This window comes from Dendrobates tinctorius, unplaced genomic scaffold, assembly GCF_039654945.1.
Source record: "Dendrobates tinctorius isolate UK_male_01 unplaced genomic scaffold, ASM3965494v1 ptg000082l, whole genome shotgun sequence".
In the NCBI taxonomy this organism is placed as follows: domain Eukaryota; kingdom Metazoa; phylum Chordata; class Amphibia; order Anura; family Dendrobatidae; genus Dendrobates; species Dendrobates tinctorius.
In genome coordinates, this window is record NW_027361750.1 from 21,974,808 (window position 1) to 21,989,529 (window position 14,722).

A 14,722-nucleotide genomic window follows, 5' to 3' on the forward strand; every position below is an offset into this window, starting at 1 on the left:
ATCTATCTATCTCTATCTGTCTATTATCTATCTATTTCTATATCTATCGTTCTATCTTTCTATAGCTATCTATCTCTATATCTATTTTTATCTATCTCTCTATCTATCTCTATCTATCGCTATATCTATCTATCTCTATATCGATCTATCTATCTCTATCTGTCTATTATCTATCTATCTCTATCTATCGTTCTATCTTTCTACAGTTATCTATCTCTATATCTATCAATCTATCATCCATAGATCGATCGATCGATCTATCTATCTATCTATCTATCTATCTATCTATCTCTCCCTATATCTCTCTCTCTCTATATCTTTCTCTTTCTATATCGGTCTATCCATCTATCTCTATATCTCTATTTATCCATTATCTATCCATCTATCCATAGATCTATCTATCCATAGATCTATCTATCTATCTCTATATCTATATGTATCTATATCTATATGCATCTATATATAGCATTATATATGAGGGGGTGGCAGCATTATACCCTATGAGGGGGGGCAGCATTATACTGTATGAGGGGGGCAGCATTATACCCTATGTGGGGGTGCATTATACCTTATGAGGGGGCAGCGTTATACCCTATGAAGGGGTGCATTATACCCTATGAGGAGGGCAGAATTATACCCTATGAGGGGGTGCGTTAAACCCTATGAGGAGGGCAGCAGTATACCCTATGAGGGGGGCATCATTATACCCTATGAGGGGGGAAGCATTATATTCTATGAGGGGGCTAATTTCTGTGGGATGGCTGCATTATATTTTATGAGTGAGCTGCACTATATTCTATGAGGGGGGCTACCCCAACTCCTGCTACATTATTAAGATTTGTACTACCTTATATTATACCCGGATATTAGTGTGTTTTACGGCACAATTGGTGGTCTTGTATTTATTTCTATGTAGCTACATAGTGGGCCCCAAGAATGATTTTCTTTGGTGGGCCCAAGGTGCTCCAGTCTGACGCTGCATAAGGGGGATGTAAGGCTAGTTTCACACTTGAGCCTTTTTGCGCAGCGTATCGAGCGCACAAGAAGCGCATGTCAAAAGCGCATGCGAACGCTTGTAAATGCTGTGTTTTTTGTGGCATTATTGTGCGCATAACGACAAAAAATCACAGCGTTTTTATGCGTTTGTAAGCGTTTTTCATGCGTTTGCATTCTCTATGCGCAATAAACTAGAGAAAAAATCCTTGGAAAATTCTTGCAACACACTCCACCAATGGGACACCAGTGGGCGTGTCTTATGGAACTTCTTTATATAGACCCTGTTTACAGCTGAATTCTTCACATTTGCTTGCTTTTGACTTGAGAAACATGGATCTGCGCTGGAAGAGCTTTTACTTTGACTTGGATCTGGACATGAGGACAGCTCAGGCTTATGCAGTTGCTTGCCATGAACAGAGGGAGAGAGAGAGGCAGCGAAGACGGCAGCGGCGGCGTTTGTGGATACATCCCATTATTGAACTCCGGGAGAGCCGTGGAGCGTACCACACCCTCTACAGCGAGCTTCAGGCAAACCCAGAGAAATTTACGGATTATACCCGGATGTCCCAAGAAACCTTTAACTATTTGCTTGGTCGGGTACAAGAAGTCATCCGGAGACAGGACACGCAGCTCCGGCGTGCGATTACTCCTGAGGAACGGCTCCTGGTCACATTACGGTATGTAGTTTTGCAAAACAAATGCCTGCAGAATTTTATTGGTTGTGACATGAACTCTAACAAATCTGGCAGAATTATAGTTCTGCCATGTAGTTAACAAAAGGCCGCGGTAATTTTTTTATGGAATGTATTGAACAAAAGGCTGCAGATATATAATTTTTTTTTTTTTACTTTTACGTGTGTACAAAAATCCTTAAACACAAATATTAATTTTTGTTTTTTACTTTGTGTCACAGATTCCTGGCTACTGGAGAGACCCTCTCTTCACTGCACTTCCAGTACCGGATTGGAATCTCCATGTTGTCTGGAATTGTAGCGGACACCTGCCGGGCTTTGTGGAACATTCTTTGTCCAGAATTCCTGCCCCTGCCAACCGCAGAAAAGTGGTTGGAAATCGCTGAAAGATTCTGGACTGTCTGCAATTTCCCTAACTGTTTGGGAGTGGTGGATGGGAAACACATCCGGATTATCAAGCCCAAAAGAACAGGCTTTGAGTTCTACAACTATAAAAAGTACTTTTCTACTGTACTCATGGCTATTGCGGATGCAGACTGTATGTTTATTGCAGTGGACATTGGGGCATTTGGCCGTGGGAAGTGGGAATGACTCCCAGGCTTTTTAGAACTCGGACATGGGCAGGAGGTTGTATGGCAACCACTTCAATTTCCCCATGCCACGGCCTCTTCCCCACACCGAAGCTCCGCCACAGCCCTTTGTAATGGTTGTTAATAAAGCATTCCAGATGTGCCAAAACCTGCTCAAGTCCTACTCCAGCCGGGACTTGGACCACAACAAAAGAATTTTCAATTACAGGCTGACCAGGGCCAGGAGAACAGTAGAGTGTGCCTTTGGTATACTTGTATCTAGATGGCGCATTCTTGGCACAGCTATTAATCTGAAACTGGAAACAGTGGATGAGGTGGTGAAGGCCTGTATTGTTCTCCATAATTTTGTAATTGCTCGAGAGCACCCGAACTTAGATCTTGATGATGTTGCTCCTAATCCATTGCCCGAATTTACACAGCACCCTCTCAGGTCATCCTTTGAAGTTGGCCAAATGAGGGACCAATTTGCGGTCTACTTCAACTCAGATGTGGGACGGGTGGAATGGCAAGAGCAAATGGTGTAAAAAATGTGTATTGTTGGTATGTTAATAAAAAAAAATGTTTTGATACCTGTTGTTGGTATGTTAATAAAAAAACTGTTTTGATACCTGTACTGAGTGCATTCTCTGTTACACTCCCAATACCATTAGCAAGTAGCCAGGTGTATCAGTGAATTTATGATGCTGTGTTTTGTGCATCATGAATTCACTAATACTCCTGAGTAGGTAACTATACATACACACACAAGTTGTATTACCTTTATAATCTCTACAGTCTGTGTTCAATTAACAGCGATTGTGGAGATAATAAAACACAAATGGGCATTACAATACAGATTAAACTGCAGCATCACTATAATCATCTCCAAAATATATGGAGAGTTAAGCAACGCTGCAGGTTCAAACTCGTGTATTCACCTGCCCAGGTGTGATAGTGATGATGATACAAGGTCAGGGTATTTGTGAAGTATATATAACATTTATTTTCACCATCATTAATCAGTTTCTTCAACACACACGTAATAAGAGTATGTGGTTAATTACAAGGTATATCTATAGTTCCTTGCCTTTTCTATAATAGTTAAATGAGGACGGTACAAAAAATGCAAGGTAACAATAGATATGCCTTGCACTCAACACCATCCTCTATGCCAGGGTTTCCAAAATCTATTCCTAAATGTCCACCAACAGATCATGTTTTAAGGATGTAATTTTTTTCCCTCAGGTGATACTGTTATCACCAGAGTAATGGAATTACTTAAAACATGATTTGTTTGTTGGCCTTGAAGACTGGAGTTGGGGAACCTTGCTCAATTCAGTGTGTGCAATACACCAGATATCTCCATTACTGATGTTTCTTGTGTGAGTATAGGACAAATTCTGACTTGTCTTTTCCACATCACTCTCTACATTCGTGTAATATTGCACAGACTGGATCCAGCAGGGTTCCCCAACTTCAGTCCTCAAGATCCACCAACAGATCATGTTGTAATGAAATCCATAGCTCTGTTGATAACTGCTTCACAAGAGCCAAAAAAAAAAGGATTCCATACCACATGATCTGTTGGTGGCCCTTGAGCACTGGAGTTGGGGAACCCTGCTGGATCCACTCTGTGCAATATTACAAGAATGTAGAGACTGCTGTGGAAAAGACAAGTCATGTAGATTGGTTTTGTTGACAACACATATCTCCAAGACTGACACAAGAAACATGTCTCAGTAATGGAGATATCTGGTGGCAAAAACGCTGTGTACGGCGCAGTGTGTGTACTCGGCGATTGACACAGTAACCAATCCAAATATTTTGAAAGCAGAATTGCACATTTATTTTTTCACAAAAACTAAAATAAAAAAAAAGTTTTATTAGGAATGACGTTTGGAGGAAGATTGGGATACTTTGGGGGTGTGGAGAGACGAGGAACGACTGGAGGTTGAGGAAGGGGTTCTAGGAGAAGGGGCGACGAAAGTACTGGGGGATTGGAGCTCTGGAATGGACATGGAGGCAGGTTGAGACACATTAGGAGGAGAGGGTGGATGGACGAACAAACTTTTTGTTTTTCTTTTCTTTGGCGCAGGAGTATCCTGCCTGGACCGACTTGCACCGCGTGACTGCCATACTTTGCTCGACCGCTTAGTGATGGTGGACCGTGGCGTTGCCATGAAAAAGATGGAATGCGGGTCATCAATTTGCTGCTCTGTGGTGGCGGTGGCGGTGCTCCTAGAAGTGGCAGTGGCGGTGCTCCTAGAAGGGGGTAAAGTTAGGTCGGTGCTCAAAGAAGTGGCGGTGGTGGTGATCCTTGGAGATGTTGTTATGTCGGTGCTCCTAGAAGGAGGCTGCCTGTCTGGGATCTGAGCAGAAGTTCTGGCGGGACTACGAGGATTAGAATTTGTGGCGGTGCTCTTTGGATGAGGAGTGCTGGTGGTGCTCCTTTGATGAGGAGTGCTGGTGGCGCTCCTTTGATGAGGAGTGCTGGCGGTGCTCCTTTGATGTGGAGTGCTGGCGGTGCTCTTTTGCAGAGGAGTGCTGGTGGTGCTCTTTTGCAGAGGAGTGCTGGTGGTGCTCTTTTTATGAGGAGTGCTGGCGGTGCTCTTTTTATGTTGACTGGTGGTGTCTGTGGCCCAAGAAGGTTCTGTGATGGTTTGGCTCCAAGCTGGTGGTGCTGTGGCGGTGGTGGTGCTCCATACAGGAGCAGCGCTTGACATAGTGGTGGTGGCGGAGGAGTGTCCAGCAGCACTCAGACTTGGGGTGGTGTAGTGGTGTCCGGCTTCGCTGGGAATGCAGGTGGCCGTGCAGTGATATGCAGCAGAAGTCGGTAGAGAGGTGTAGTGAGTCAGCGGTGGAACTGTTGGAAATGACACCACTGACTGCTGAACATAACGATTCTGCTGCATAGCCTGCAAGTAAGCAGTGTTGCAGGCCTGTAACACACTCAGCTGTTGCTCAGGACTAAGGTGTTGCGCCATGCCCTGTTCAATTTTACTGAAAAAATGGTGCGCTGGTCTGTTGAGGTCGGCCTCCAGACGGTCAAGGCACTGGTCAACAGAGTGGAAGCGGTGTTCCATGTGGTTAAAACCACGTTCCATCAGGGAAAAACCGCTTTCCATTCTGGCGGACAGCGCCTTGAGGCTGCCCTGAAAGGCCTCGCTCAAGTGCATGAACTCAGGCATGACAGGCCTGTCCAAGGCCCTCTGCCGCTGGCGGGTAGTGCCCGCATAACCAGTGACAGAGACCTGGGACAGGGGAACACCTGATGGACCAGTTTCCTGGTCACCAGCTGTCTGTGTTGCTGACCTGCAAGATGCTTCCTGGCTGTCGGATGGCTGGGACGGGTCCGAGGTTGATCGATGAAGAGCCGCTCCCGGGACAGGTTGCAGGGTGCTGCTCCAAGTGCTGTGGAAAGAAAGGGAAAACATTAGTATCATGCATTAACAAGAAGCATCAGCTGTGGAATAGAAAATCACATAGTAATAAAAAAAAAGAAAAAAAACTTACGCTCTGCTGGCAAGGACTGGTCTCTGGAAAGCCAACTCGCGATGATAGCGGTACTTTCTTCTGCGCCTTGCCGCTGAACCACTGCGAACCTGTCCCTCAGCACGAACATCAGTGTTGAAGCGGTCCTTCATCGAGCGCCAACGTGTGCGGATTTTGTTCACTGTTGGGGAAAAAAAAAAAAAACGTTAGACAATGCACTGAAGACAACATAATTATCAGCACACACACCTGATAGAACTTTGCAAACAGTCAATGCTGCAGCACAGATAAATTGTAGACACAATGCAGTCACTGTTGATCCTGAGGACACTGTTATGTTTCCTGATAGAATATATGTAGCAGCCAAAACAACAGTATCATCAGTGGCAAGAGTGAAAACAGGATCAAGACAGCAGTTGAAAAAGCAATCACTGTTTTCCACAAGGCATTGGTGTGTTTGATGCAAGAATATATCTTGCCACAAACACACCAGCACCATCAGGACCATAAATCAATGCAGCTTCAAGACAGCAGTTCAATACAAAAAGCAATCACTGTTTTCCAAAAGGCATTGGTGTGTTTGATGCAAGAATATATCTTGCCACAAACACACCAGCACCATCAGGACCATAAATCAATGCGGTATCACAGAGCATCTTTATACTTACTGAACGCCCTTTTTGAAGTTGGAGAGGCGTTGTCCCAGCCATCCATCATCGCTGCGGCCACCTCATTCCAGAGCTGCCGGGTCACCACTGTGTCTTTGTACTGCTGGTCACGGCTGTCCCACAACGGGATATGCTCCTCAACAAGGCGGATCAGGTGCTCGTTGTCGATGTACACTTCTTCGTCATCCCGTTGTGGAACCTAGAAAAAAAAAACTATTAGAATGCTTGTAATTTTGGAGAATGAAAAAGATAGAAAAATAAACAGAGAAGAAGCAAGATAAAAGATGAAAATAAAGACAGAAAAAAAAAAGGACAGATTATACTCGCATTGCGTCTCCTCGCCACGACTTGACTACGCTGCTCCCGCTCAGAATCCTCCTGCTCAGACTGCTCCCGCTCAGACCGCTCCCGCTCAGACTGCTCCCGCACTTCACCTTCACTGGCCGTGTCCTATGTCTGTAAAGAAAAAAAAAATGATAACACATTTCTAGAGGAAGCTATACTTACCCAAAGGCAGCAACATCCTCACCTCACGATCAGCTTGGGTCAGTTCTTGCCGAGATGGCGAATAGACCGATCCAGAAGAAGACATGCTGAAATCTAAACAAAAAATACATTAGTACATTATAAAATTGCACAGGACACACAGACATTATGTTGAAGAATACTCACATTTTGGCTTCTGAAGCTTGAATCCACAGTAGGAATGCTCTTGTAGGTTCTTGTCTGGTCTCTGCAAGGCTGTCTGTAGAGTATTGGTCTGACCCTGAAGACACCTTCTTTTATCAACACTCTTCCCAAACAATGTTGCTTGTTTAGGGGGAGGTTTAGACAAGTGTCTAGACATTGTTTACTCAAATTGCGTGCGCGCACAAAACGCTGATGTGCGCGCATCCAAGCACACGTCAGCGACCCCATAGACTGTAATACTATTTTTGGGCGCACACGTGCGCGCGCGATTTTTTTAACGATGTAGGCGGAACAAAAAATGCAACATGTAGCGTACGGCGCGTCTGGGCGCACACCTGTAAAATGCGCAGCGCACACTAAACGCTGATGAACGCGTACAATCGCAAGACCCTGTGACCACCATGTTAAAGATAGGGGAACATTGTGCATGCGCCCGATAGCTCAAGATGCGCTGCGCGATAAAACGCTAGTGTGAAACCAGCCTAATAAGGGACAGCATTACACATCCCATCATCTTTGTGCAAGTCATATATTGTGGACACAGAATGAGTATTTACACCCAGTAACTGGCGATGTCTCATCTGAGTTAGTTATTTTTGTTTTTCTTCGCCATCTTGTTGAACCTCTAGTTTGACTTTTTAATGTTACTCTGTAGAGTTTGCCATATAGATCACAGCACCCCTGGAAATAGCAAGGGCACACTTGTATCCTAAATATAAAGTCCCTCACACTGCGCCCCTGAATACAGTTATGCACTCCACCAGTAATATGCAATTAATATGCTAATAAATACAATTAGCCACTTTTCCTCCTGCCAATAAAAATACAAATTATTTAACCACTGTGACTCTCCCCTCCAATTCATTAACATTTTTTGTAGTGTGTCTTCATCTCCTCACTGCACTCCACCTGCTCCCAATTCACTACAAATCCCTGTACTGTGACCTCTCTCCAATTTATTGTAAGTCCCTCTCCCATGCCTTTCACACCCACCAATTGATTACAACTTTACAAGTTTTTGTCCTGTTTCCTCTACCACCCCCAATTCATGTGTCTGTGTCCTTTCTAAAAACCCCACCCCTCCCCTAAATAAAATATAACTTCTCCAGGTAATCCCTGCAGCACTGCTTTCCTCCTTTTTTGTTAGGGTACTTGCTAGATGATGAGTCATAGAAAAAGTGCCTGGGAAAGAATCAGAGAATGGCTTCCTACAACTACTAGATGCTCGACTCTAATTGTGCAAAAAAAAACTAGAATGAGGCAATTTGGTCATGCACCTAACTGGAGCCTTAGGTGATCTTAACTTGAGTGTTCCTATTCCCTTTAAGGAGCAAATATACATAGATAAAGAAAAATTTGCACACAAACACGCATACACACTGTGAAACACAATCATGACAATGACTGATATGACATTCAGTCTTAGCAAATTTATTTATATTATTTCATCAGTTTCCGCAGTAGCATTTGACAATGCAAGTAATTATTAACTGCATTATGCTGTTTGCTTTCCATTTTTGCTTTTGTCATTTATTGGTTACCATAAAGACTGATTTATTTTTATTATTTCTGCTCGACTGCTTCTGTTTATGAAGACACCACATCATCTTTTCTTTTAATTACAAGAAAAATAATAACTCAAATCCTGCTCTGCTACAATGTTTCTTTCTCAAAAGATTCTTTTTGCATTTTCAGTTATTTATTTTTTTATTACATGTCCAATATGTAAAAGATATATTCAGGCAGTGGATGTCTAGAGCAATTGAGAGATAATCTTTGTAGCTGCATTCATTCAGCGAAGGCTAATGAGAGACTCCCCTCTATTACGATAAATGCCCTTTTGACAATTGGGGTGACCAGACATTAGTAATTTTGTTATATCAAAACAGATTCAGCAAATTAACTATCAGTCTGTAATTTTTTCTGTATGTCCATGCTTAATAACCCCAGATATTTGTTTGGGCCTCCAATCTGGCCATTTTGGTGTTGTGCTTGTGTTGGTTATTGGTGGTTGGTTGCCAACATGTCAGACACACTTCAGTTCACCCCAACTGACCGTGTTCTATACAACTGGGTTTTGTCCTGCTGCTTTGGGCAGCCATACCCAGTGACTGTGGATCCGAGGAGGAGGAGACGAATGTGGATGCATCCGCATTTGAGGCAACGCCTCAATAAAGACCAGTTTCACCGGCTCTGCGGACACATCCCGACAAGTTTTTCCTATATTGTCGTATGAGCATTGCCACCTTTGATGTTTTGTTGGAGACAGTGCGCCCAGGGATCACCTTTCAGGACACCAGGATGCGCCAATGTATCTCTGCTGAGGACCGCCTTCTCCTTACGTTACGGTATGTATTCCTCAGCCACATACTGTATGTTGATGATGCATCTCCCAAAATATTATCTTTGTCAGGGAACCCTTTTGGTGAATTATCTTCTTAATATATCCCAAATCTCTTCTCTAAGTAAGAATAATATGTTGTTTATGTTAAATTCACATAGCCATTTTACTTGTCTGTATGTTGTGTTTGCCTTGCTTGTTAGTTACACACAGTTCTGGTGATCTATATGTTATTTGTGAAAACTTTTGCATGTTATAATGTTTTCTTTCACAACATTTTTTAAATTTTTGGTTCCTCACAACTGGTCTTTCATATGCCGCACTCCATCTTGAATTTTTGATTGGGAGATCTACCATATCAGGCAAGCATACTGCAGTCAGGGCTACATGTTCAGAAATCTGGACCAGAATTCATCAAGTGGTCATACCTGAGCCCAAGATGGAAGACTGGTTGCGGATTGCCAGGAGATTTGATGAGCACTGCCAATTTCCCAATTGTTTTGGAGCCCTGGATGGGAAGCATATCTGTGTGTGTAAGCCACCGAACTCAGGGTCCCAATTCTATAATTACTGTATAAACAATATTTTTCTGTAGTTTTGTTGGCTCTGGTTGACAGTCACTATAGGTTTATAATTGTAGACATTGGGGCTTATGGAAGAACTGGAGACTCTAGAGCAGGGGTCCTCAAACTTTTTAAACAGGGGGCCAGTTCACGGTCCCTCAGACCATTGGAGGGCCGGAATATAGTTTTAAAAAAAAACTATGAACAAATTCCTATGGCCTGCCCTATGCACACTGCACATATCTTATTCAGAAGAAAAAAGAAACAAAACAAGAACAAATACAATTTTTAAAATGAAGAACAAGTGTTAAATCAACAAACTTACCAATATTTCAATGGGAACTGTGGGCCTGCTTCTGGCTAATGAGATGGTCAATGTCTGGTTCCATATTTGTCACTGCTAGTCGTAACAAGTGATGCAAGTGTTCATCAGTTAGTCTAGATCTGGTAGGAGATTTCAGGTGTTTCATTCTGGAAAAAGTCTGTTCACAGACATAAGTGCTGCCAAAGATGGTTGCCATTTTGAGTGCTTGCTTCCTGAGATTAGGATATGTCTCAGAGGGGAGAGATGCATAGAAATTAGGAAGGCTGCTTGACTTGAATGCGTCTTTCAGAGAGTCACAATTCTGTAGTTCAGCCAGTTCCATTTGGTAAACTGTATCCACATTTTCAATGTCAATAGAAAATGGGTTACGGAAAAGCTGTATGTCCTGTCCATGGAGATGAAGCTCTTTAAATCTAAATTCGAATTGCTTTAGTAAGATTTCCAGTGAATCCACACATGTTTTGTTTGGGAATGCAACCAGTGGTTTTTGCGCTAACAGATTTTGAGTTGTGGGGAGATGGCAGAAATTTTCCTCCTTCACTTGTTTGATGAGGAGGCCTAATTTTACTTCAAATGCTTTCACATGTGATTGCATATCACAGATGAGCTTCCCCTTTCCTTGAAGTTGCACATTGAAACTGTTAAGTAACTCTGTTACATCTGTCAGAAAGGCAAGGTGCCATTTCCATTCTGCATCATTGAGCTCTGGTATTTCTTTGTTTTTTGAAAGCAGAAATTCTGTAATCTGTGGAAGCAAGTCATAGAAACGTTTCAAAACTCTCCCTCGACTCAGCCAACGGACTTCTGTGTGGTACAGAACATCTTCATAGCCAACATTTAGCTCAGACAGAAATTCCTGAAATTGTCTGTGGTTTAATGCATTAGCTCTAATGAAGTTAACACAAGATACCACAATTTTCATAACAGAGTCCCACTTCAGTGATTTACTACACAGCGCCTGTTGGTGGATTAAGCAGTGTATGGCTATTGGATGAGAATGGTTATACTTGTCCATCTCTTGGTTAATGCGAGCAATTACTCCTTTCTTAGACCCCACCATGCTAGGAGCACCATCAGTTGTCACACTGGCTAGTTTAGCCCAGTCCAGCTCCAAACCATTCACAGTTTGGCAAACCTTTTCATAGATGTCCTCTCCTGTAGTTGTTCCTTTGATGCTTTGCAGTGCAGCAAGCTCTTCTGTGACTTCAAAATAATCATTCGTCCCACGAATAAAAATTAGAAGTTGTGCAGAATCACGAATATCATTACTTTCGTCGAGTGCCAAGGAAAAATAGGAAAGTTTTTTTGCGGAGTTTTGCAAATGCTGATGCAAATTGTCTCCCATTTCTTCAATCCTTCGTGTAATTGTAGGTCCTGAAAGACTCACTGTACTAAATAAATCGACCTTCTCTGGACACATCTCTTTGGCTACAGAAAGAAGGCATTCTTTAACAAATTCTCCCTCCACGAATGGTCTGCCAGTGCACGCTATTAGCTTGGCAACTTGAAAACTTGCTCGCAGTGATGAAATATTTAGCTGCTTCTGCTTCACAAACGTATTTTGCTGAGTTGTCAATGTATTTTTTAGTTTTAATATTTTATCTTTTCTCACTTCTCCAACCAAACAATCATATTTATCTTTATGTTGAGTTTGATAGTGTTGACGCAAATTGTATTCTTTGAACACAGACACTATATTCTGGCATATCAAACAGACAGCTCTTTCCTTGTACTGCATGAAAAAGTAATCATAAGTCCACTGTTCCTTGAATATCCTACACTCCGAGTCAATTTTTCTCTTTCTCGATGTCATTGTTTCCTAGAGATTCAAAATCGCTATTAGTAAAATACCAATATATATACAGCTCTACAAAAACTACACCAGAAATAAAATTACCCACACGGAGACATACAGACTGCACTGCCCATCATTGCAATGTCATCAGTGCCTATCAATGCAGCCTTGCCAGTCCCCAATAGACAGGTAAATGTCCCCAATAGGCAGCATAATCCCCCATAAGCAGCATAGTAGTCCCCCATAGGCAGCATAATCCCCCATAAGCAGCATAGTAGTCCCCCATAGGCAGCATAATCCCCCATAGGCAGCATAATCCCCCATAGGCAGCATAGTAGTCCCCCATAGGCAGCATAGTAGTCCCCCATAGGCAGCACAGGTCCCCAATAGGCAGGTAAATGTCCCCAATAGGTAGCACAGGTCCCCATTAGGCAGAACAATGTCCCCACTAGGCAGGAAAATATCCCCAATAGGTAGCACAGGTCCCCATTAGGCAGAACAATGTCCCCACTAGGCAGAAAAATGTCCCCAATAGGTAGCACAGGTCCCCATTAGGCAGAACAATGTCCCCACTAGGCAGAAAAATGTCCCCAATAGGTAGCACAGGTCCCCATTAGGCAGAACAATGTCCCCACTAGGCAGAAAAATGTCCCCAATAGGTAGCACAGGTCCCCATTAGGCAGAACAATGTCCCCACTAGGCAGGAAAATATCCCCAATAGGTAGAACAGGTCCCCATTAGGCAGAACAATGTCCCCACTAGGCAGAAAAATGTCCCCAATAGGTAGCACAGGTCCCCATTAGGCAGAACAATGTCCCCACTAGGCAGAAAAATGTCCCCACTAGGTAGCACAGGTCCCCACTAGGCAGAACAATGTCCCCAATAGGACCCGGCATTAAAAAAAAAAAAAAAAAAAAAAAGTACTCACCTATGTCCCCGCACTGCTCTGAAGAGGCGCCCGCTCGTCTCCGTCTTCTTCCGGCACAGGCCCAGGCGGCGTGACATCATCAGACCGCGCAGGCGGCGTGATGACAATCACGTCGTCTCTGTGCACTGTGCTGTGGGAGGGCTGCGCAACGCCTTTCCTCGGCGCCTCGTCCCGCCTGCAATTACACGGCCCGCCGGCACTGAACTGCAGTGCAGTTCATGAGCTCAAAGTCGGCCTGGCGGGGGGGCCGGATAAAAGTCTTTGGAGGGCCGCATGCGGCCCGCGGGCCGTAGTTTGAGGATCCCTGCTCTAGAGTATTCAATTCTTCCATTATGGGTCGGCGGCTGCGCAATAACCAGTTGGACCTACTACCACCACCATGTCAGCTTCCAGGCTCCAATCAAGATTCTGTGCCTTATGTACTAGTGGCAGATGAGGCCTTTCAATTAACCAGGCATGTAATGAGGCCATATCCGCGAAGAAACCTGGACCACTGGCACAGTATCTTTAACTTTCGCCTATCACGTGTCCGACGACTGGTGGATTACGCCTTTGGCATTCTTTGTGCCAAATGGCGGGTCCTCCAGTCAGCCATTCAGCTGAGTGAAGCGAATGTAAATGAGGTAATCAAAGCTTGTGTGGTCCTACATAACTTCACTAGAATGTATGATTGTTGATCATCTGATGTTGCTGAAGGTGTGGTGGACAATGGGGATAGGCCTAGCCCACATGTGATCTCTTTTAACATTATTTTGTATAACCTCAGGGTGCTACTACCTGGCAAGATCAGGCTGTATCTCTGTTGTAATGTTCATATGTCTGTCTATATAAATATAATTTTTTCCTTTAAGTTGTGGTGTGTGTTCAGTTACTTTCGCTTATAGATGTCTGTTTTTGGGTTCTTTAAGAAATTAATTAAATAAGAGTTCAAACTTGGCATTTTTAAACTTTTTATAAAGCCAAAATGTAACTTTTGATACTTTATACCATATTTCTGTCATACGGCATTTTGGCCCAGACAAATTTGGGCAGATTTTTTTGTCACAAGATTTGTTAAGCCAAATATAAAAGCAACAACATAAATTTGCTAAAGCAAAAACAGAGAAATACCAAAGAATTTACAATTCTTGGTATGTTGGTGGAGGTGAGGGCGGGAGACCAGCCTCTCTTTGTTGCTGGCTTGGGTGACCAGCTTGACCTTCACCCTGTGGGGGTGCATAATCTGGGCCCTGATGTATGATGTGGCCAGGGTCAGGTTGCTGATTGGCGAAGTGGCCATAGGGATAATGAAGATTATACTCCTGGGGATTATGGTAGCCACGTGCATCATACCCCCCAATATGGCCGTGTCGTCCAAAACCAGGTTGGGGCCAGCCTCCAACACTGGGTCTGTACAAGTGGCCATATTAGGAAGGTGAGTTATAGGCTGCCATTTGGGCCTGTTGTGGCCACGGTTGGTTTTGGGGGGGATGGGTTGAGGTGTAGGCACACGTGGAGGAGGTACCTCAGATCCTAATTAAGCATGCACATCTGGGTTGGGGGTAAGGCAGAGAAGGTTACGGCGTGACAGCTGCCATCTCTCCAGGAACTCAAATACCTCATATGGGGTATTGGGTTGTGTGCATGCATCAATGAGGCATCAATGAGGATCCCTGAATGGATC

At 43.7% G+C, this 14,722-nt stretch overlaps 1 protein-coding gene across 1 annotated transcript; it reads right to left on the minus strand.

Annotated features, from left to right (window-relative positions):
• Window positions 1-10,343: 10,343 nt before the first annotated feature.
• LOC141097021 (general transcription factor II-I repeat domain-containing protein 2-like) lies at window positions 10,344-12,149 on the minus strand. Its single transcript, XM_073583993.1, has one exon. The coding sequence runs from the start codon at window positions 12,147-12,149 to the stop codon at window positions 10,344-10,346; it is 1,806 nt and encodes a 601-aa protein (XP_073440094.1).
• Between the last annotated feature and the right edge of the window lie 2,573 nt (window positions 12,150-14,722).